At 36.1% G+C, this 21,136-nt stretch overlaps 1 protein-coding gene and 1 pseudogene across 2 annotated transcripts in view; both read left to right on the forward strand.

Moving 5' to 3' along the window:
* Positions 1 to 15,178, forward strand: part of LOC149257217 (plasma membrane fusion protein) — a 205,739-nt gene extending 190,561 nt beyond the window's left edge. For both annotated transcript variants that reach the window (XM_089413743.1, XM_089413740.1), the window contains one exon: positions 14,488 to 15,178. In XM_089413743.1, the coding sequence (XP_089269869.1) occupies positions 14,488 to 14,572 (85 nt within the window). In that variant the 3' untranslated portion in view covers positions 14,573 to 15,178. The remainder of the gene's footprint in view (positions 1 to 14,487) is intronic.
* On the forward strand, positions 11,377 to 12,493 carry LOC149257218 (putative E3 ubiquitin-protein ligase RHC1A; annotated as a pseudogene).
* Positions 15,179 to 21,136: the final 5,958 nt, after the last annotated feature.

Genomic DNA, 21,136 nt, shown 5'->3' on the forward strand with positions numbered 1-21,136 from the left:
TTCTTGATTAAATGCCAGTTCCGTACCCTTCTCTTTGATGTTCCATTTTTAAGAATTTAGCATTATCATTAATTATATAATGTTAGTAGGGCCCTGTTACCTATGAAAATTCCTTAACCGGAATTCCTACTGCAACAAATTGATGTTACTTCTCCTACTTGTTAATCGATACAAGTTATTTACTGTGTGTTATGGCAAATTGAAGTAAATACTACTGCAATCTTCACTTAATTAAATTATAAGAAGAAACAAGACACTGAGCAAGAAAGAAAATACAACACAATAGACACCATTATTTTTAGATAAAAGTCCCCGAAAAAACCCAATGCGGGAAAACCGGTGCAACAACTCTGAGGGTTTATTATTATTAAGCAGTAGCAAATTCTAAATACATCTTTGAATACCTCACAGGGTTATTCAGTTATAGAGAGAAATACTGGCAGAGGGATTTGTCAGATTAGCTTACACAATCACTAAGAAAATCCCCGCTGATCTGGATACTGAATGAATGGCCTCTGGCAGGCCCTACGTTGCTCTACGCAGTCCTCACGTAGGCTCTGCGCCAACCTCTCTAGGCTCTGCGTCACTCAATCTGTTGATCGATTTACTAACCGGAGTCTCTACTCTCAGCCTCCCGGTCTCAAACCCCGGCTTTTGGCCTTTGAAACTGACACTTCTCAGCAAAATCTCGAACTCTCTCTCACCCTCTGCATTGCCTCTATGTGGCCCTGCGTCAGATTCTACGTCTGGGCTACTAGATCACTCTCTGCCTCTCTCTCCTGATTATCTGCGACTGAGAAAATCTCGCTCTCTGTGGAAGCTATCCCTGCCCCTCAACTGCAAGAAATATCCTCAATCGAATTTTACTCCTCAGAACTTCTCACTTCAGAAAATCGATATCTTGATCTCTCTTGGTGTGTTTTCCAAATGACCCCCAATCCCCTTCTTATATCTTCCTGTTGGACAACCACCGACCTAGATTAACTCCTAATGAAAGGCTCAGATCGTTTTAATTTGATCTCCTCCTTTTTCTAAAAGTTACACACACAATTAGATTAATACCCTTTAATATTTTAATTTTCTTAAGTTTAGACTTAGGAACTCCATTAAAAATATTAATTATTTTAATAAAATCGCCTTTGGGTGGAATTTCCAGAATGGTTTCTGGGTTCTTTGGAATGCATGTGCCCAAGTCTCCCTGCAAAATTTGAGGTCTAGAGCACATCCGATGCTACCCCAAATCAACATTACCCACTAAAAGTGGCAACTCCATAGGAGAATTTTTCTCCTAGATATCTCTTCAGCCGACAGCGAACAACCTCTAACATCCACCAGTGTAGCCGATGCATTTTTCCATCTGATCTCTGCTCCTTGCATCAGTCATGTGTCCCCTCGCATGTCTGTCAAGAGCATAAGTAGAAGGTGGGAAATGCAACCCAAAATTATGTTTTTCATTGTGCATTCAGGTGCTTATACTTGTTTTTCTTGGGCATATTGGGCATGTATTATTGGTAACTTGGAAGAAGGAAGGGCTTTGACCATGGTTCTGTTCCCTCACCTTAAATAGGGGGTTAATCCTCAATCCTAGTCCTATGGGATCTCCCTTATTGAAATGTGGTTTTAGGAAAGGCACTACTGGAAAACCCCGATTTTGGTAGCATGATCCCGTTTTCTGTAAAAATTCTATCACTGTAGCAGCTAATTTACTTTTCCTACTTATTCCACAATAAGTCATTTATGAAATTACTTCAATAAACATTAAAATAAATACTGCTGCAGATATCACACCGTAATATAGAAACAAACATACGCACAAGGATCAACACATTGACACAGTGATTTTGGACAACAGTCCCCGGAAAAACCCAATGTGGGAAAACCAGTGCAACAAGGGAGGTTTTTATTATTCAACAATTCTTCAGTACAACCGGGTGCCAAACTGGTTTACCCATAGAGAGAAAAAAATCTCCAACACTTCTCCCAATCCCAGCGTCAGCTCGGTTGACCTCTGCGTGGCTCTCAGACCCTCTGCGTCAGCCCTGGGCCTCTCTGTGTCACCCACGCAGGCCCAGTTAATGACTGTGTGGTCTCCTGCTACCTCTACGTCTGCCTGAAATGCCTCAGCACTGATCTCTAGTGGTTAATCCCATCTCTCTACTTCGTACTCACTATTTCCTGACTGCTCACCAAACCACTGGTTCAATTTCTCAGCTAACCCGGCTCCAGAAATTGAACTGACTGGTCTCCCTCAGTATGTTCTCCAAGTGACCCTCAAACCTCCTCTTATATTTTTTTTTGTTGACAAATCAACGGTTGAGATTAAGTCTCTAATCAACGGCTAAGATTAGATCTGGCTTGATCCATGACTTTTGGACTATTCTAACACAGTTTTATATTAATACACATTAATATATTTTTTTCCTTAAGTTTAGACTTAGGGACTCCATTAAAAATATTAATTATTTTAATATCTCTCGAGTACTGGACTATGTCGGCTCCAACACCAATTTCTGCTATATGTGGGAGACATCTTGGTGCTCCATTGACAGCAGGACCGGTTTCTTCTGCCCTGAACATGTCACTTATTGAACATCCTGATAGTCTTCCTACAGAACTTTGGCTACAGGATGAGAGATAGCTTAAAAAGCAACGAAGAAAGCAATCTAACAGGGAGTCTGCAAGGCAGTCAAGGCTATGTAAATAGGCTAACTGCGAGGATGATAGATACAATGTGCTCGAGTGTCAGTGTTGAATGTTGATGTTTTAATGCCAGTCAAATCATAAAATGTCGTAAGCTTCATTCATAAATACAATAGTATTATTATGCCAAAAAGGCATACCGCTGTGTTGAATCTATCCTTGGACCATTAGTTATGACAGATTGGGGTTCACATTTGGCCATACTTGATTACCTGCCTAAATATTTATTATAGCTCTAGGAGGCCTATTCAAAGTTGATCACTTTACAATAATTTCGCAATTCCACAAATAGATAATAACATTAAGAGTGTACCATATGTATATAGTTCCAACTTCCAACTATTTTCTCTTATACTTGCATACCAGTCCTCTTTATGTTTTCTTGTATGTAAGTATCTTTCCATCATTGGTATTTTGTTTGTATCAAAATGACTTCAGGATTTCCTTTGATGGCCACATTCTGAACTGGGATGTTTGACTTTGTCCTCCATTTTAAAGTTTCTGCACTAACAAAGTGGAAGCAACAAGCTTCTGCTAAAAATCAAGGGCAGTACTATAAAGGAGAGTGTACTGTTAAATTCAGTGTTCCTGAAACTAAGGTTTCTAACAAAATTTAATTGGAGTCTACAAATACTGCATATGCACTTAAGGTTTCCTGGTCTGAGAGTTATGAAGGATACTCATAAATCTAATATAAAATTTCGAAAATAATACTGATTACAGTGTTTATAATTCTTATTTATTATGACTGTAACCTTATTTTAACAGGTCCGAGAGTTTGAGATGGCTCTGATACCAAAATGTAAGAACCCAGATTTCAAATTAATTTTAAATACCAGAACATGAAATTTGAATACTGAATTTGAAAGATTAATCTAATGAATACCAACTTGTCTGCTCTGCTGCAAATTTGTCTGCTCTGCTATAATTCTTGTCCGACTATGTTACTAAAACGGCCAAAACCTCCCTGCCGAATTGGGTACAACCTAGGTACTCAGTTTCAGAAAGCTTTCCAATTGAAGCAATTTGATTCCCCCGTGCCCAAAAACTCCAGTATAATCAAGACTCAAGTTCCCTTCATAGTTGTACCACCGTGTTCCAAAATTGTTCTCATCTTTGCTCCCTCCGTAAAAATGGTTTTTCTTTCCTCCCCTTTCAACATTTCCTTCTTTTATTTCCTCATCCACCGCCTTCTTCTCATCTCCGTGCCAATATTTTGGTTACATGTAACTTTTATGAAATCAAATCTCATTTGATTTCGTTGATTTTTATTTGGATACACAGTTTTGATTTAATAAAGTTTATTTATTATTTTAATGAATTAATTAAATTTATTTAATTTATAATTTTAATTAATTTATATTATTATTTTATTAATTTTAAATTGTAAATTTTAATTTGTAAATTAAAATCAACATTTTCTACTGGTTTTGAGGATTTATCATACATATGATACTCTGGTGAGGTATTGATTTATTACCTTAATTTTTATCTCCTATAGTAACTAGTTTATATATAGTGCGATACATGCGAGACTATGCATACGTAGCTATCGTATGGAGGTCTCGTATGTATGCTAATACTCGTATTTTATTTATAGGTGGGTCATTACACAAACTCCCTCTTTCTCTTCAATGCTGGCTCTTTTCTCTTGCTTCCCTTAAGCTCCGATACTATGTGAAAATTTCTGAATAGAAATCCAACTGCAGTGATTGATATATTTCTTCTACTTATTAATTCATAAATGAGTTGTTCACAGTGTTTCTACAACAAATATCGAAATAAATTCTACTGCAGCCTTCACAATTAAAATACTGTGGAAAGTAAATGCAAAGAAAAATACTAGCATAAGTATAATCACAATGACAGTTATTTTTGGACAATTGTCCCCAAAAAAACCCAATGCAGGAAAACCGGTGTAGCAGATGAGGGTTTTTTTATTGATCTTCAGCAAAAATTTCATGTACAAAATACAACCAACATAATAAAAGAGGAATTTCTGTGAGAAATTTTACAGACAATATTCTCACGCTTCTTAGCGAGATTCCGACTCTAGAGAGGACCTGCTGCCCTCTCTGCGTCTCATTGCATCAACTTCTCACTGCCTCTGCGTTGTCCCTCTTCTACTCTGCGTCTTCTTTCTGCTCTTGCATTCCCGACTGATGTTTTTGCCCTCTCTCCTCACTTGCAACTCCCCCTCTGATTCGATTTCCTCTTGCTAAACTTCGACCAGCGAGAAAATTGATCTTACTTGGGTAAATGAGTATCTACCTGGTGTGTCTTCCAAATGCCCATCAAAGTCCTTATAATCCTCCAGTTGAGTAATCAATGACCCAAATTAGATTCTAATCAATGGCTCAGATCATATTGACTTGATCTTCATCTTCTTTTAGAATTTTCACCCTCAGTTTGATTAATACCCTTTAATTATTTTAGTTTCCTAGGTTTAGACTTAGGCACTTATTAAAAATAATTAATTATTTTAATAAAACTGTCTCTAGGTGGAATTTCCCAAAACGATTTTTGGGTATTGTGGAATACATGTGTCCTAGTATCCCTGCAAATTTTGAGGCTAAGAGCACTTCTGATGCTACCAGATATCAACACCACCGAACAACGAAATTCTCAACTCCACTTCTGAGCTTCCCGATTGATCACTCACACTCTGATACCATGTGAAAATTCCTAAAACTGGAATCCTATTGCAACAACTGTTATTATTTTTTCTAACTGATAAATTAATTATTCAGTTTATTACTACGACAACATCAAAATAAACCCACTGCAAGCTTACCAAATAAAACCGAGGAAATAAATAGTGCTGGAAACTAAGAAATGCTAGCACACATAAAAATTAACACCATTATTTTTGGACAAATGTCCCCAGAAAAACCCAATGCAGGAAAACTGATGCAGCAGATGAGGGTTTTATTTTATTATGTAGCAGTGAAATCTGAGTACAATCTTTGGATGCCCAATTGGCAATCCAAAAACAAGAAAATGTAGACAAAATTATCTGAAGGAATTACCCTTCCTCCACAAGCAACCCAAGCACAATTTTTATTCAGAAATTCATCCTTCTGGATGCTCTGTGTCCACCTCTATGTTTCTCTACACAGACCCTATGATGTCAAGCCTCTAAACTGCCTTTAATGAAGTTGTTATGCCTATCTCTGCTGAGGAAATCACTTCTCCAACACTTTAGACCCTCTTCCCAGACTTTGGAATTGAAAACAAATTTTTCTCAAGAAAAATCAAATTTCTTTTGAAGCAACTGTGTAGTCCTCTGCACTGCCTCTCTAGGAATAACTCAAGCCCTTGTCGCTGCCTCTCCGGATCTGGAAAACTTCCTTCGGATCACTGTTTGTGCTCATTGACCCTGCTTCAATCTCTAGCTCTCCGACAACTGCGACTGCTCTCTAGAAATCAATCTACCAAGAAATCGAACTCGGAAGTGTCTTCTCCAAGTTCCCATCGTCTACCTCTTATAGTCCACTGTTGGAGCACCAACGACCAAGATTAAAACTTAATTGATGGCTAGGATCATCTTGGAGTCGATCCATGTGAGTTTCTAGATGATTCTCACCTTATCTCAATTAATACTGATTAATTAACAATATTCCTTAAGTTTAGACTCAGGGAATATTTAAAAATCAGCTAATAATCTAATTGAAACACTTCTAGGTGGAATTTCCAGAAACAATTTCTCGGTTTTCTAGAACTCATGTATTCTAGCCTCTCCACTAAATTTCGTGGGTAGAACACATCCAATGCTACAAAAACTAACAACAACTAGGTTAATGTTCTTGTGTCCTAATTTATTGAAGATCATTTTTGAAAACTATTTGGTTGACAATTGCATATGTTATTCATTGTATGGAAAATGATGAATGTTCCTAGTGGATAAAATATTGTTTTTCCTCTATAAAACTCCATAATTCTTGAGTAGGAAAATGTGGAGGTTTGGTACCCAGGGCATCAATTCTTGATCTCCTTAAGGACAATTTTGGATGATCTAAAGCATCTAAGACTCCATATGCCCAAAGAACAGGGCATTGGCCCAAGCCTTCGGTGATCAAACTCTATTCTTCTCCATAGTTTCTTCTAAAATTTCAGTCGTCGTTTCTTGGACGGCTAGGCTAGGGCATAGAGCGAAATTCATTAGAGAGTGGTTCGTAGATTCCAATAGCATAGGCTTCAAGCCTAGGGTCTTATCTACAAGACTTCAAGGTTTGGCAAGCATTCCATTGGTTTTCATCCATAAAATCTCTTGCTCTAGGTGTGCCCTAGAAGGGAAGTCCTAGTTTTCATTTCTTTGACTTGGGAACTTCTTTGAGGGTTATATGAGCTTAGTGCTCGGTGGAGTAAATCATAAGAAGCCATTTCTCCTCATTGTCTTGGTCTTAGGACTTCCCTTCTCCATGATAATTCATGAAACCCTAGATCTCTTGCAAGTTTGTTCTAGGTCTCTTGGAGGGAAACAAGTACCTTTGAAGTGCCATAGTATCACATAGAGTTTCCCTTTAGAGGTCCTATCTTATCACCTAGCACCATAAGCCTTTGAATATCCATCACAAGGTGACTATCATTCTACTGGGACTCCTCCCATCAGTGAAAGTCCGTCAAGAGCAGGGGACATTTGCTGAGGTGAAGTGGGACATTGTCCAATTGTTATCACTTAGTCTAGCTCTTTGACCTATAGGATTTCTCTCCTTAGGGCTTGCTAGATTGTGTGGTAACAGGCCCTAGGGTTGAATATATTATATTAGGCTTCCCCACTCATAAATTATTGTTTTCAGGAAAATTTCATGGGGCATGCCCAACTCTTTTTGAGGGGGACACCCACAAACACCCCTTTTGGGGAAACACGTTCCCCACATTGGTGAAATCCACCTATGTCTCCCCGAGTTTCCCTAAAAAGGGTGTTAAATTTTCTTAAGGTTGAAGTGTTCTTTGCTTAAGATAATTGCATTTCATCTTTTACATATTACATTCACCCCGTAGTATCTTTAACATCTTTAGTGATTATGTAGAAAGAGCAATTGCAGCGGAACATAAAGAACAACAGAAGAAAAGTATGCACAAATAGAGACACTGAAATTTGGTTGGAGACAAAGGCAAAACCCCACAAAGGGGAAAACCAGGAATTCTTTTTCTTCTATTAGATTTCATTAATTGTTTTAGCTAAGATACAAAGTACATCCATAACAATATTCATCAATTACATATAACCCCCATGGTCAACCCAAAACAGTTCACAACTTCGTTTGCGAACTTAGCAAAATAAGTGCACACAAGAGAGAGAGAGCTGGTATCACATTACTGGCATCATACTGGTCACTGTTATCATCCTTCATGGAGTGAGAGCACTGTCATCATTTCCCATAAGAGGAGATCATTGTATCTTGCATACTAAATCACTGATATACTAGAGGCCTTTGCCATGAAGAGTCACATACTGATATCTAAAGATACTGTCCAGGTCATGCTGTGGCTATTGCTGCTGTCATACTTTCAATAAAGTTTCTGTCATGAAGATTCCAGTTACACATCCAGTCTACCAAGGGTTGCTTTCACTGTTCACACAAGACTGTTACAGCCATACATATAGATCACTGTATCATGAGTAAGACTGTCGTTGTATCATAAGCAATACTGACATCAATGTATCATAAACAAAGTTGTCATCACTGTATCACAAATCTCACTACCTTAATATAAGAGTAAAAACACTGATTAGGGTATGTTAGCAAAAATCCTAACGGGTTAGGAGAAATTAGAATTCTTCTGTCACTGTATTGTTACTATTGTATTCAAGACCCAAATTGGAGAAATGCGACTCACAATAAAGAGAATTTAATTCACTATCAAATATGCATCGATATTGATATTGCAAGCCAACACAATACCACAGTAATAATATACAACCCACCATGGTGAGATACGATTCATAGTAAAGTGATATGCCCCACAGCAATGAGTTACGAATCTTGACAATGAAATACAGTCAGCAGCGAAAAGGTATAACTTACAGTAAAGACATACGGCCCTCAATGGAGAAATACGATGCACAGAAAGGAGATATGACTCACGGTGAAGAGATGCGACTCACTAGCAAGAAATGCGATGCCAACATCACCATAGATATATGCAATTGGAACAGCAGAAATATGTCATTGTAACCACAGAGACACATCAGTATAATCGCAGAGATATACATGGAATAAACCACTGGCCGCTGTATAGATCAGAGTCAACCTACGAGCCCCTATATGATGTAACATGAGCAATGTCACGGTAATACACTGTGACGCCAGATTCGAACCATGAAAACTTTAAGCCGTAATCTAACTATTATGCTTTTTTGCTCAGAAAGTTTTGGAAATTCTGGTTATATTTTGAAAAAATCTGGGATTTTTGTAAATTCAAATAAAAGATGTCAAACTTCATAATTTTAGGTCTCCTGAAAGTATTTGAGGGTGCTGAATCCATTTCCACCATCAAAAAAACATGATTATTTACAAAAAAAAAAAAAAAAAAAAAATTGAATTTTCTTTGCCTAGATTCTTGTCGCTTTTAATTGTGAAAATAATTCCTCCGCCTCCAATATGAATCAACACAGAGATGTATCATGCATACCACGAGGCATACGGTTCCACAGAGAAGTAAGCGAACATGCTACAGTAAGAATAATGAACGCAATACAGAAATCGAGCCATTTCGAAGTGTGAGACTTAGAACCATCAAAGAAAAGCGAATCGTATATTTTAGTTTCAGATATAAATCAACTTTGTTATATGTAAAATCATGAATTATAATGTCTCATTTATATATAACAATAAAGTGTTTTTGGAGTCGAAGAAGAAGAAATTGTTTTAATGTCCACGAGGTTAAAGATAGTCTATAGGATAGATTGCTTCTCCAGGTCCTTGTATGCAGCCCTTTTCCTGTGAAGCCTCACAATAAGCACTCTTAGCTTCCCGACAAACCCCTTGCTGAATAGATTATCCCAAGAGCTAGCTGCGAAAATATCTGCAAAATTTTCCGTGATGTCTTAATTTAGACCCTCAATTTAGACTGACTTCTTAATTTGGAGGGAATTCCTCACATTTCAAATTTTGAATTGCATCCAAATTGTTTAATTTTATATCTTCAAACCCTCATAATTAATTTGTTTTTATAATTCTTCGTTTGGTGAGATGGGCTTCATATGGGGCTCACGGTTTTCCTTAGGGGAAATTTGTCTTGGCACTGCCCAATTTTAACAAGGGGATGTGGGAAACATTTCCCCATGCATTTCCTCGTCTTGAGAGCATGGGAAACACGGGGAGCACGCCCCCCACCTTGGGGGACATATCGCTATGGAACACTGAAAATATCCTAAGGGATTAGCTCCATTGGTTGCTGTCCTTGTTTTTGAGCAATTGATTAGTTCCATGTCCACTAGTGCCTGGTTTGAATCCCCTTTGTAAGGTATGGTAGTCTATGCCAATGGTTTTACTAGAAATGTCAGGTGCAGATGTGGAGAAGCATTCTTTGGGCTTTCCCGTATAAGATTACATTGGGAAAAAAGTTACTATATGACAAAGTAGACTACAAGACAAATTAAAATATTACTATAAATAATTTGGTTCTAACAATAGATTCTTAGCCAATTTTTAGGCCGATAGGCCTTTCCTATGCATCAACAATTGTCAACACTTTCATCCTCCTCCGTTGGATCAAGTGAGACACTTTCAACCGTTGATTTGAAGTATGACTGCTTTTTCCAAATATCAGTTGAGTTGCCTTCTTGACATGGCAAGATATTTTTACTGCTTTTTCTAAATATCAGTTAAATTACCTTCTTGACATGACAAGATATTTTCACTGCTTTTTCTATCTTCGCTGGCTTTTGCCAAAAGCCAGCTTGGCTTTTCTGTGTTCAAATTTCTCTAATCCATAATGAATTAAACAGTCTTTTGACAGAAATCACTAGATATCAAACTAAATAAAACATTTCAAATTATTTTATATATATATATATATATGGGGTCTATATTTTAATAAAATATTATACATAAACGATTTCAATTTCATTTTTTTGTTCATATATATATATAAATTAATTAATTACTTATTAAATAAATTATTTTAGATTTTAATTTATATCTATCTTTAAAAAAAACCACAAAATAACCCTAATTAACTATGATAAAAATATATTCCATCATTATTTTCTTTTCTAATCTTCTATCACGCATGACAGCTTAATGGATTTCTGATTTTATTTTCTTTTCTAATCTTCTATCACGCATGACAACTTAATGGATTTCTGATTATTAAGATATCTAGCTTAATGGATTTCCGATTATTAAGATATCTAATTTAAGATTAACCTCATTGAAAGCTGAGTTGACACTGGAGATGAACTCATCTCGATACAGTCCACGAAATCCCAACCGTGTAACTTGTAAATTCTCAGCTTTGATCTCCCAAAAGTCTCCCACGGGCAACATTCCCATAAATAATTGCATGATTCCTTGCATGCCTTGAGTTTGGAGCTGTAACTGCCATTCCTGGGCGATAACTTCGAGGATTTTGGGCTGAATTCTGCTCGTAGCGCAGCGCGATCAATATATTTGAGCTTCATCGGGCTTTTTAACATTTGGATTTGAATAGCGGTCGTCATAAGGGTTTCGAAGGTCGTCTTCCTGAATTTTCAGGGTTTATCGAGATGGGTTCTAGAAGTAGTTCTCCCTACTGGTGTCATGCTTGCAATCGTATGTTAAGATTATTGACAGGAGAGCCCACTGTTTGTCCCACTTGTGGCGGAGGGTTTGTAGAGGAAGCAAGCGATGGCATTTCGAGCTCCCGAACAAACCCCTTCGAGGGCTTCTTAATGGAGGGCGGAGAAAGGCTTTCTGTGGCTGACCTCATGGCTGACCTGCTCAACTTGATGAGTAACCAAGAAAATAGAGAAGGCCGCGGTCATGTCCCTGACAGGAGTCTCAGACGGGGTGCGATTGAGGGTAATGGCCCCATGGTGTTAATTTTGGGCAGTGATACAGGAATCGAACCCAGGACCTTGCCTGCAAATATTGGGGATTATTTCATGGGTCCTGGGTTAGAACAGCTAATAGAACAGCTGTCTCAGAACGATAGGTTGGGCTCTCCTCCTGCCCCGAGGGCCGCCGTGGATGCAATGCCCACGATTAGGATCAATTCCCGACATCTGATTAACAATTCGCACTGCCCTGTCTGCAATGACCGGTTCGAAGTCGGAGGCGAAGCCAGGGAGATGCCCTGCAAGCACATTTATCATTCAGATTGTATACTTCCCTGGCTGGCTCAGCACAATTCGTGTCCCATCTATCGCCTTGGATTGCCGGGCGACTTTCCAGCTACATCACAGGCTAGATCTTCATCCAGGCCCAGAAGTGCCGCGTCATAACCCCCGGCTGCCAAGGTAATGTCCGGGGATCTCAGGATGCCCCTTGTTTTATGCTGCGCAAAACAGTAATTCTAGGAATTATGTTTCAAGTGGAAAGAATACCAACGTTAATACTAATAATAATTCAAGAAGCAGAGACCATGGACGAGGTTCGACCAACGGAATTTAATGTGGTCTGTACATTCTTCCACTGCAAATCACTGTTCTCATCGTGATCAATATGCTTCAAATACAAATGATAACGTTATCCGGAGGCAGCCGTGATGGCCCTTTGAGGAAGGCAATGGTTCTCCTTGGAGGATCAAGCTGAGTCACTCAGTACTCCAGTATGTTGACTGTAGACTGTAAATACTGGTTACATGGAGTACTATATTTTAATAAAGTACTATACATAAACCATTTCAATTTTAATTTTTTTTTGTTCCTCATATATATATAAATTAATTAATTACTTATCAATTTTAATTTTTTTTTGTTCCTCATATATATATAAATTAATTATTTTAGATTTTAATTTATATCTATCCTTAAAAAAAACCTCAAAATAACCCTAATTAATTATGATAAAAATATATTCCATCATTATTATCACGCATGACAGCTTAATGGATTTTTCTGATTATTAAGATATCTAATTTAAGATTAACACCCCCTCATTGAAAGCTGAGTTGACACTGGGAGCCTAGATGAACTCATCTCGACAGGCAAATTGGAGGAATCATTTTTCCCTGTGCAAGATAATAGCAGATAAAGCATAATATTTTTAGGACTAAACGTCACACATCTTGCTCGAATTGAACCGTTCAAGCACAGAGCGACATATATCTATTGATATTCACTCACTGCATATAGTTTGTAAATTTATCTGGATTTTGATAAAAATTTGTAAAGTTTTTTAGGATTTTCGTAAATTTAGATTACATGTGTCAAATTTCAAGATTTTAGATGCTTTGGAAGTTTTTGATGGGGTTGAATTTATTTTCACCATCAAAAATATGATTCAAACACTACACTTTTTTGAATTTTATTTTGGGCAATCACTTTTGACCATTCACACAATTACTCATTAGACCTGGCCTTAAATAATTAAGTTAGGTAGTTAAATATTTAATAATAATAATGATAAATATATTAATGTTAATATTAATAATAATAATAATATTTATTAAATAATTAGGTTATTTAGTAAAATATTTAATACTAATAATGATAATTATATTAATTTTTATAATGTATTTTTGATAAATCACATTTCAAGTTATTAATTTCTTCCAAACTAATATGATTTATCATCACAACAAAAATTAATTATATTAATATTAATTATTATTATAATACATATATAATAATATATTAAATTAACTTAAATAATTAAATATTTTAAAATTTATAAATAAAGAAATTAAATTAATTTATTATGTATTTTAAAATTATATATATATATATATATATATATATATATATATATATTTGTTTTTAAGGTTGATTTTTTTTTTAAAATTCTGATTTATTTTCCAATCTAATTTATCTAAAACTTAACGAGAATGCGTTGAAATCACAAATTAAATTTAATGAGTGAACTCAAAAAATAACAACATAAAACCATAAGATAATTATTCAATATAAAATAAAATTAAAAATATATATAGTTTGGACCACCTGGAAAACTATCAATTCCCTTTCGTTATCTATCCTTCAAATGAGTATTTTCTTGCCATTGACTTTTTTGGTTGACTTTCAAGCTTTGAACTTACGGAGATGTACACTAATATGCAGTTGAGGACTTTGACCAAAGGATAATGGAATATTTCATCAAATTGATCAAGAAAAAGCACCGAAAAGATATTAGCAAGGATAGCAAAAATGAAATAAGACATTCAATGTGTTCCTTATAATATAGATATAAACAAAACATCTAAAGAAAAGTAATTGCACAATGATCTAGTCTGAAAAAACAACGTTTTCCACGAATCAATTAATTCTTCTAGAAAAATTCAACAATTCCAATTTAATAATCCTATCGGCCTCTCTTTGTACCTTTTGGGACAATTGCTAGTATAGTGTAATATTCTCAATGTATTTATCATAAAAACATTGTAGTTGAATAGATTATCATTACTTAAATGCAAATTTGACAAATGAATGGAATCAAAAAGATCGTACTGGATGTTCTTTTTGCTTGCATTCACAAGGTGAGCAATTCTTAAAATAGTGATATCTGCAAAATATCAGTTATATAGTTTGTACCAGTGGCATATTGCCATTTCATAATGCAAATAACCTATGTCAGCTTAGCTTTTTTTTGTTTTCATTATTATGATTTATCTTACAAAGATTTGTTGAATATGTTGCAGCGAGAAATTGGGGGGTGCTTTTGCAGAGGCTTTTGTAGCTTTGGACAAATTTGAAACATCTATCAAACATTGTCTGGGCGTTTAGTAGAAACGGATAAAATGCTTTTTATGCGTACCTACCTTGAACACACTAGTTTTGGTTTGTGCAAACTGCGAGAATGACACTTGAATATATATCATAATGATTGTATCGTTTAAAATCTTTTTATGGTGTCATATTGTATTTATTTTCGCTGGCAAGGTGACATTGTTTCCTTGTATATCGGATGACCTCTCTTTATTTCAAAGCATTGTCCAATGCCATTTGAAACATGGCATTCTTCTTTTAATACTTGCACTACATTGTTGTCATTATCATCTCAGAGGCTGTTATCTTGATCAACAATTGCAAATATTGTGGGCGTCGGAGCTACAATTCGAAAGGATTTATTGCAGTGGTCTCTGTTATACAAATGACATTCACATGACTGCAAGGGCATTCTGAATTTGTTCAACTACAAGAAAACTTTTGTATAGACAGATATGGAATTCAAGGATAAAATTAGCCATCCATAAATACGAATTGATCAAATTGTTTTGGAACTATGTAACACATGAAAAGGGGAAGATGTGTTCAGAGATTGTGGGCTCAATTTTGTTTTAGTCAGTTATATCTAATGTTGAAGTAACGCCTTGGTTTCTTTATATTCAATGCGGTTTATGGTACGATAATATAATTGAAATATGTATAGTTAGTGAAATAACCAGTCTCAATGTTAATGTTGAATAGAAGAACGATTTGTTTGTATATTTTCACCAGGATGAGGCAAGACTGATCAAAATTAAATGTGAGATGGTTTATGTTTGTATATTGTCACCCGGATGAGGTGGTACGATAATATAATTGAAATATGTATTGTTAGTAAAATAATAAGTCTTAATGTTTGTATATTGTCAGAGGTGTTGAGATTTTTTGTTTTATTTAATTTAGCAAAAATTTCATGTAGGTGACAACAATAGGATTTGTTGCTATATTAGCTCCATTATTCTTGAGGAGGAGTTAATGCATCCTTTATTTGTTGTGAAAGAATTTATGATTTAGTTTTATACTCCAGCGATAAGAAACGTAAGCCCGTAGAGGATATGTGTGTAGAAAATAGGGTGCGCTGAGAATATGTGTGAAGAATTAAATTGTTGTAATCTCCTGTTGAATAATAAGATTGCCGATGCCTCTGTTTGGTGGATGTAGCCCAGATTGGTTGGGTGAACCACGTTAAATCTTTGTGTTATGTTTTTTATGATTTTGTATGTGCTGTGTATACCTTTTATATTTCCGCTGTGCATTGTTTGCTCTAACAATTAGTATCAAAGCATGTTGTGGAGCTGGTACGTGTGACAGAGACGCCGCGGAAGGAGGAAGGTTGAGCTTTTTTGTTGGCGCGGTTTTGTTAAGAACAGTCACGCCAATTTTGAAGTAAATAAGGGCTAGCACGGTTTATTCAGTAATAGTCGCGCCCATTGGCACGAAACATTCAGGAATAGTCGCGCCAGCGCGCCAGAAAGGGCTATTGGCGCGAAAACGCAAGGGTTAATCGATTTCATGCCTCGCGTGGATTTTGTTTCAGGCACGGATCGTCCGCCGTCGAGGAGCGCCAGGCATTTTTCCCTCTGGTAAAACTGCAATTTTTTTGTTTTTTGAAATTATAATGACATGGTACGGCAGAGGCATTATAGTATAAGGTAAAGGCATTTGTTAAATAAGAACTTCATTTATTAAAAGTTGGAATTGGAGATTTTGTTTGTAACAACATGGCAAAAACTCAAAGTGCTCGTTTTGAGATCGAGAAATTCAATGGCAAAAACAACTTTGAGATCTGGAAAGTGAAGATGCATGATCTACTTGTGCAACAAGGCGTGGCGAAGGCTTTGTTGGGAAAATCCAAACAGCCTTACACCATGACAGATGATGAATGGAGTGAATTGGATGGAAGAGCACTGAGCAGTATTCGACTGTGTTTGGCGGATGATGTTTTGTTTAACATCGTGTTAGAGAAAACTGCTGCTGGTTTGTGGACAAAGCTTGAGAAACTGTACATGACAAAATCCTTAACCAATAGGATTTTTCTGAAGCAACAATTGTACAGTTTGCGCATGAAGGAAGGTACAGCTATTACTGATCATTTGAATGTCTTTAATACTCTCCTGGTGCAATTAGAAAGTATAGAAGTAACATTTGAATCAGAAGATAAAGCTATAACTTTATTATGCTCGTTGCCCGAGTCATGGGATCATTTTGTTACTTCTATAAGTCTTAGTATATCAGAAACCCTTGAATTTGATGATGTTGTTGGAGCTTTGTTGTCCGAAGAGACAAGGAAGAGGTCAAATTCAGAAACCTCTACATCAGAAGCAATGATGGTCAGAGGTCGTTCTAAAGAAAGACGCTTCAGTAAGCACAACGACTCGCGTTCAAAATCGAAAGGGAAGAAGAGTAAGGTAAAGTGCTGGTTTTGTGGCAAATCGGGACATTTGAAGAAGGACTGTTGGAAGAGACAGCAAACATCCAAAGAAGACTCTTCAACAGAGAAGAAAGAAGCAAACACGACAGATACAGGTTCGGCATCCAAGACAGGTATGAGTGATGAAGTGTTATCAGTTGATTTGTCTAATCATGATCAACATTGGTTGTTAGATTCTGGTGCATCAAATCACATGTGCATTCATAGAGAATGGTTTAAAACTTATAAATCAGTCAATGATGGAGTAGTTTACATGGGAAATGATGTCACATGTAACATTGTGGGAATTGGAAGCATCCAGCTAAAAATGTTTGATGGGACAAAGAAAATTCTAACTGATGTAAGACATGTACCTGAATTAAGAAAAAATCTCATTTCACTAGGAGTACTAGACACTAATGGATATAAAACTTTTATTCAAGGTGGAGTAATGAAAGTTTATAAAGGAATTTTACTAGTAATGAAAGCAAAGAAGGTTGGAAATCTTTTTCAGTTAGAAGGAAGAACAGAGTCAGATCATGTTTCTACAGTGTTTGAAAACGACAGTAATTCTATTCGTTTATGGCATCAAAGGTTGGGCCATATGAGCGAAAGAGGTTTAAAGATTTTATCTGATCGTAAGTTACTTCCTAATTTAAAGTCTGATAAGTTAGATTTCTGCAAACATTGTCTGTTTGGGAAACAAATCAAGTAGAAGTTTAAAACTGGAAAACATACTAGTAAGGGAATCCTTGATTATATCCATTCTGATGTTTGGGGTCCATCTCCTACAACCTCATATGGAGGTTTGTCATATTTTGTATCTTTTATTGATGATTTCTCTAGAAAAGTGTGGGTCTACATGTTAAAGAAGAAGTCTGATGTGTTTACAGTTTTCAAACAGTTTAGAGCATTAGTTGAAAACATCATTGGAAGAACCATTAAATGTTTAAGAACTGACAATGGAGGTGAGTTTACTTCAAAGGAATTTGATAATTATTGCAAGGACGCTGGGATCGAAAGACATAAAACCACTGTATATACTCCTCAGCAAAATGGAGTTGCTGAACGCATGAACAAGACTCTTTTAGAGAGAGCAAGAAGTATGCTGAGTAACGCCAATTTGCAGAAGGAATTGTGGACAGAAGCGGTTTCTACAGCTTGCTATTTGATAAATCGATCACCATCAACTGCAATAGGATGCAAAATTCCTCAAGAGGTATGGAAAGGTCATCCTTGTGATTATTCTAAACTGAAAGTTTTTGGTTGTGATGCATATGCTCTAATTCCAAAATATCAGTGTTCTAAATTAGATCTTAAATCAAAAAGATATATCTTTGTTGGATATGGTGATGGGACTAAGGGATACAGATTGTGGGATCCTACTACTCACAAGATCATCATTAACAAAGATGTTAAATTTAATGAATCCTCACTTGAAAATCCAGATGTAGATGATAAATTGAAACAGGATAATGTATCTAAGCTTCAACACATTCAGTTTGAAACTAGTTCAAATACTGATGATAGTCAAGATGAACATGGTTCAGATGTAAGTCATGAACAAGTTTCAGATGCAGATCATGAACAAGTTTCAGATGTAGATCATGAACATGTTTCAGATGCAGATCATGAAGAAGTTCCTACAGATAATAATCAACAAATTGTGGAAGTACCATAAACATCTTTAAGGAGGTCCACGAGAATCAAACGTCCTCCTAAAAGGTATGATGATTATGTTACTTCAGTTGCTTTAACCGCTAACGATGATGAACCTTTGTGCTATCAGGAAGCTATAGAAGGTTCTAAAAGTGAAAAGTGGAAAGAAGCTATGAAGGACGAGATGATGGCATTAGACAAGAATGGCACATGGGATCTGGTAGAACTTCGTAAAGACAGAAAAACTATGGGATGTAAATGGGTTTACAAATTGAAAAGGGGTGTTGATGATACAAAGGACAGGTACAAAGCAAGGTTTGTCACAAAAGGTTTTTCTCAAAAAGTACGCATTGATTTTCATGAGATATTTTCACCAGTTGTAAAAATTGTTTCAATTCGAATTGTATTAGCATTAGTTGCTTTACTTAATTTAGAATTACAGCAACTAGATATTAAAACTGCATTTTTACATGGAGATTTAGATGAGGAGATTTACATGGAACAACCGGAAGGGTTTGTTCAAAATCGCAACAAGAAATTTGTCTACAGGCTCAAGAAATCATTGTATGGTCTGAAGCAATCGCCTCGACAATGGTACAAGAAATTTGATTATTTCATGATGAGTCAAAATTATATAAGAAGTGAATATGATCATTGTGTTTACTTTAAGGAATTAAGTAAGTGCATGTTCATTATCTTAGTGTTGTATGTTATGCTTTTAGCAAGCAAAAGCATAATAGAGATCAACAGGTTAAAGACTCAGATGGCTAGGACATTTGATATGAAAGATTTAGGAGCAGCAAGACAAATTTTGGGCATGGAGATTTTCAGAGACAGGAGCAATGGTAAGCTGTGGCTATCACAACAGAAGTATATTGAGAAAATACTCTTGAGGTTTGGTATGAACAATGTGAAGCCTGTTTCAGTCCCTTTAGCTTCCCATTTTAAGCTTTCTTCAAGTTTATGTCCTAATACAAATGAAGAAAAGGAATATATGTCTCGAATTCCATATGCCAATGTAGTAGGTTGTTTGATGTATGCGATGGTTTGTATTCGACCAGATATTTCACATGTAGTTGGGGTTATCAGCAGGTATATGGAAAATCCAGGAAAAGAACATTGGTCAGCAGTGAAATGGGTGCTTCGGTATTTGAGAGGCATAAGTGAGTATTGTATCACTTATAACAGGAGTAGTGAATTTGTTTGTGGATATGTTGATTCCGATTTTGCAGGTGATTTGGATAAGAAAAATTCAACTTCAGGGTATGTCTTTACTCTTGCAGGTGGAGCTATTAGCCGGATGTCAAAGCTACAGAACATTGTTGCTTTATCCACTACTGAAGTAGAATTCATAGCAGCTTCACATGCTTGCAAAGAAGCGGTTTGGTTGAAAGGTTTGTTTGGTGAGTTTGGTAGGTTGCAGGACAACATCAAGTTATTTTGTGATAGTCAAAGTGCAATTCATTTGGCTAAGAATTCGGCCTATCATAGTAAATCAAAGCATATACAAATCAAGTCTATTTGTAAGACAGGTTATCACTGAAAGTGGAGTCTCTCTTGAAAAAATGCATACGAAGGAAAACTGTGCAGACATGTTCACGAAACCAGTTTTGTTAGAGAAGCTACGTTGGTGTCTGGCTTCTCTTGGCTTGCAGAAAAGATAAAATAATAAATGAACAGGCTATCAGGCTAATTGTTGTCAAGGTGGAGATTGTTGAGATTTTTTGTTTTATTTAATTTAGCAAAAATCTCATGTAGGTGACAACAATAGGATTTGTTGCTATATTAGCTCCATTATTCTCAAGGAGTTAATGCATCCTATATTTGTTGTGAGAGAATTTATGATTCAGTTTTATACTCCAACTATAAGAAATGTAAGCCCATAGAGGATATGTGTGTAGAAAATAGGGTGTGCTGAGAGTATGTGTGAAGAATTAAATTGTTGTAATCTTCTGTTGAATAATAAGATTTCCGATGCCTCTGTTTGGTGGATATAGCCCAAATTGGTTGGGTGAACCACGTTAAATCTTTGTATTATGTTTTTTATGATTTTGTATGTGCTGTGTATACATTTTATATTTCCGCTGCGCATTGTTTGCTCTAACAAGTGAGATGAGGCAAGACTGATCAAAATTGAATGTGAGATAGTTTATTTCTATTTATAAAAGAGAAAAGTAAATGTGATCTATAGCTTGACTTAAAAACCCTATGACTCGAAAAGGCACCAAGGCCATGCTGCATTATATATTCAAAGTTTTAAATAACAGGAACAAGCATATATGCCATTAAACTGCATCACAATAAGCTTTTGTCCCACATGCAAAGAGGAGGCCAATCATACTCTCAGCAATGCCCACCACTAACCCATTTATATACCTGATTCGTGAACAACAACAAGGCTTCGGCCTCCAATTGTAAGTTTTGATTTGATTTTCCTTATGATCTTGGATGAGCAAGCATGAGCAAATAGCATTCTCACTGATGCATATTAGTTTTTTTAATGGAATATTTAT

Source organism: Pinus tabuliformis, chromosome 6 (genome assembly GCF_031772625.1).
Source record: "Pinus tabuliformis cultivar Carrire ecotype Pingquan chromosome 6, CPIR1, whole genome shotgun sequence".
Taxonomy (NCBI): Eukaryota; Viridiplantae; Streptophyta; class Pinopsida; order Pinales; family Pinaceae; genus Pinus; species Pinus tabuliformis.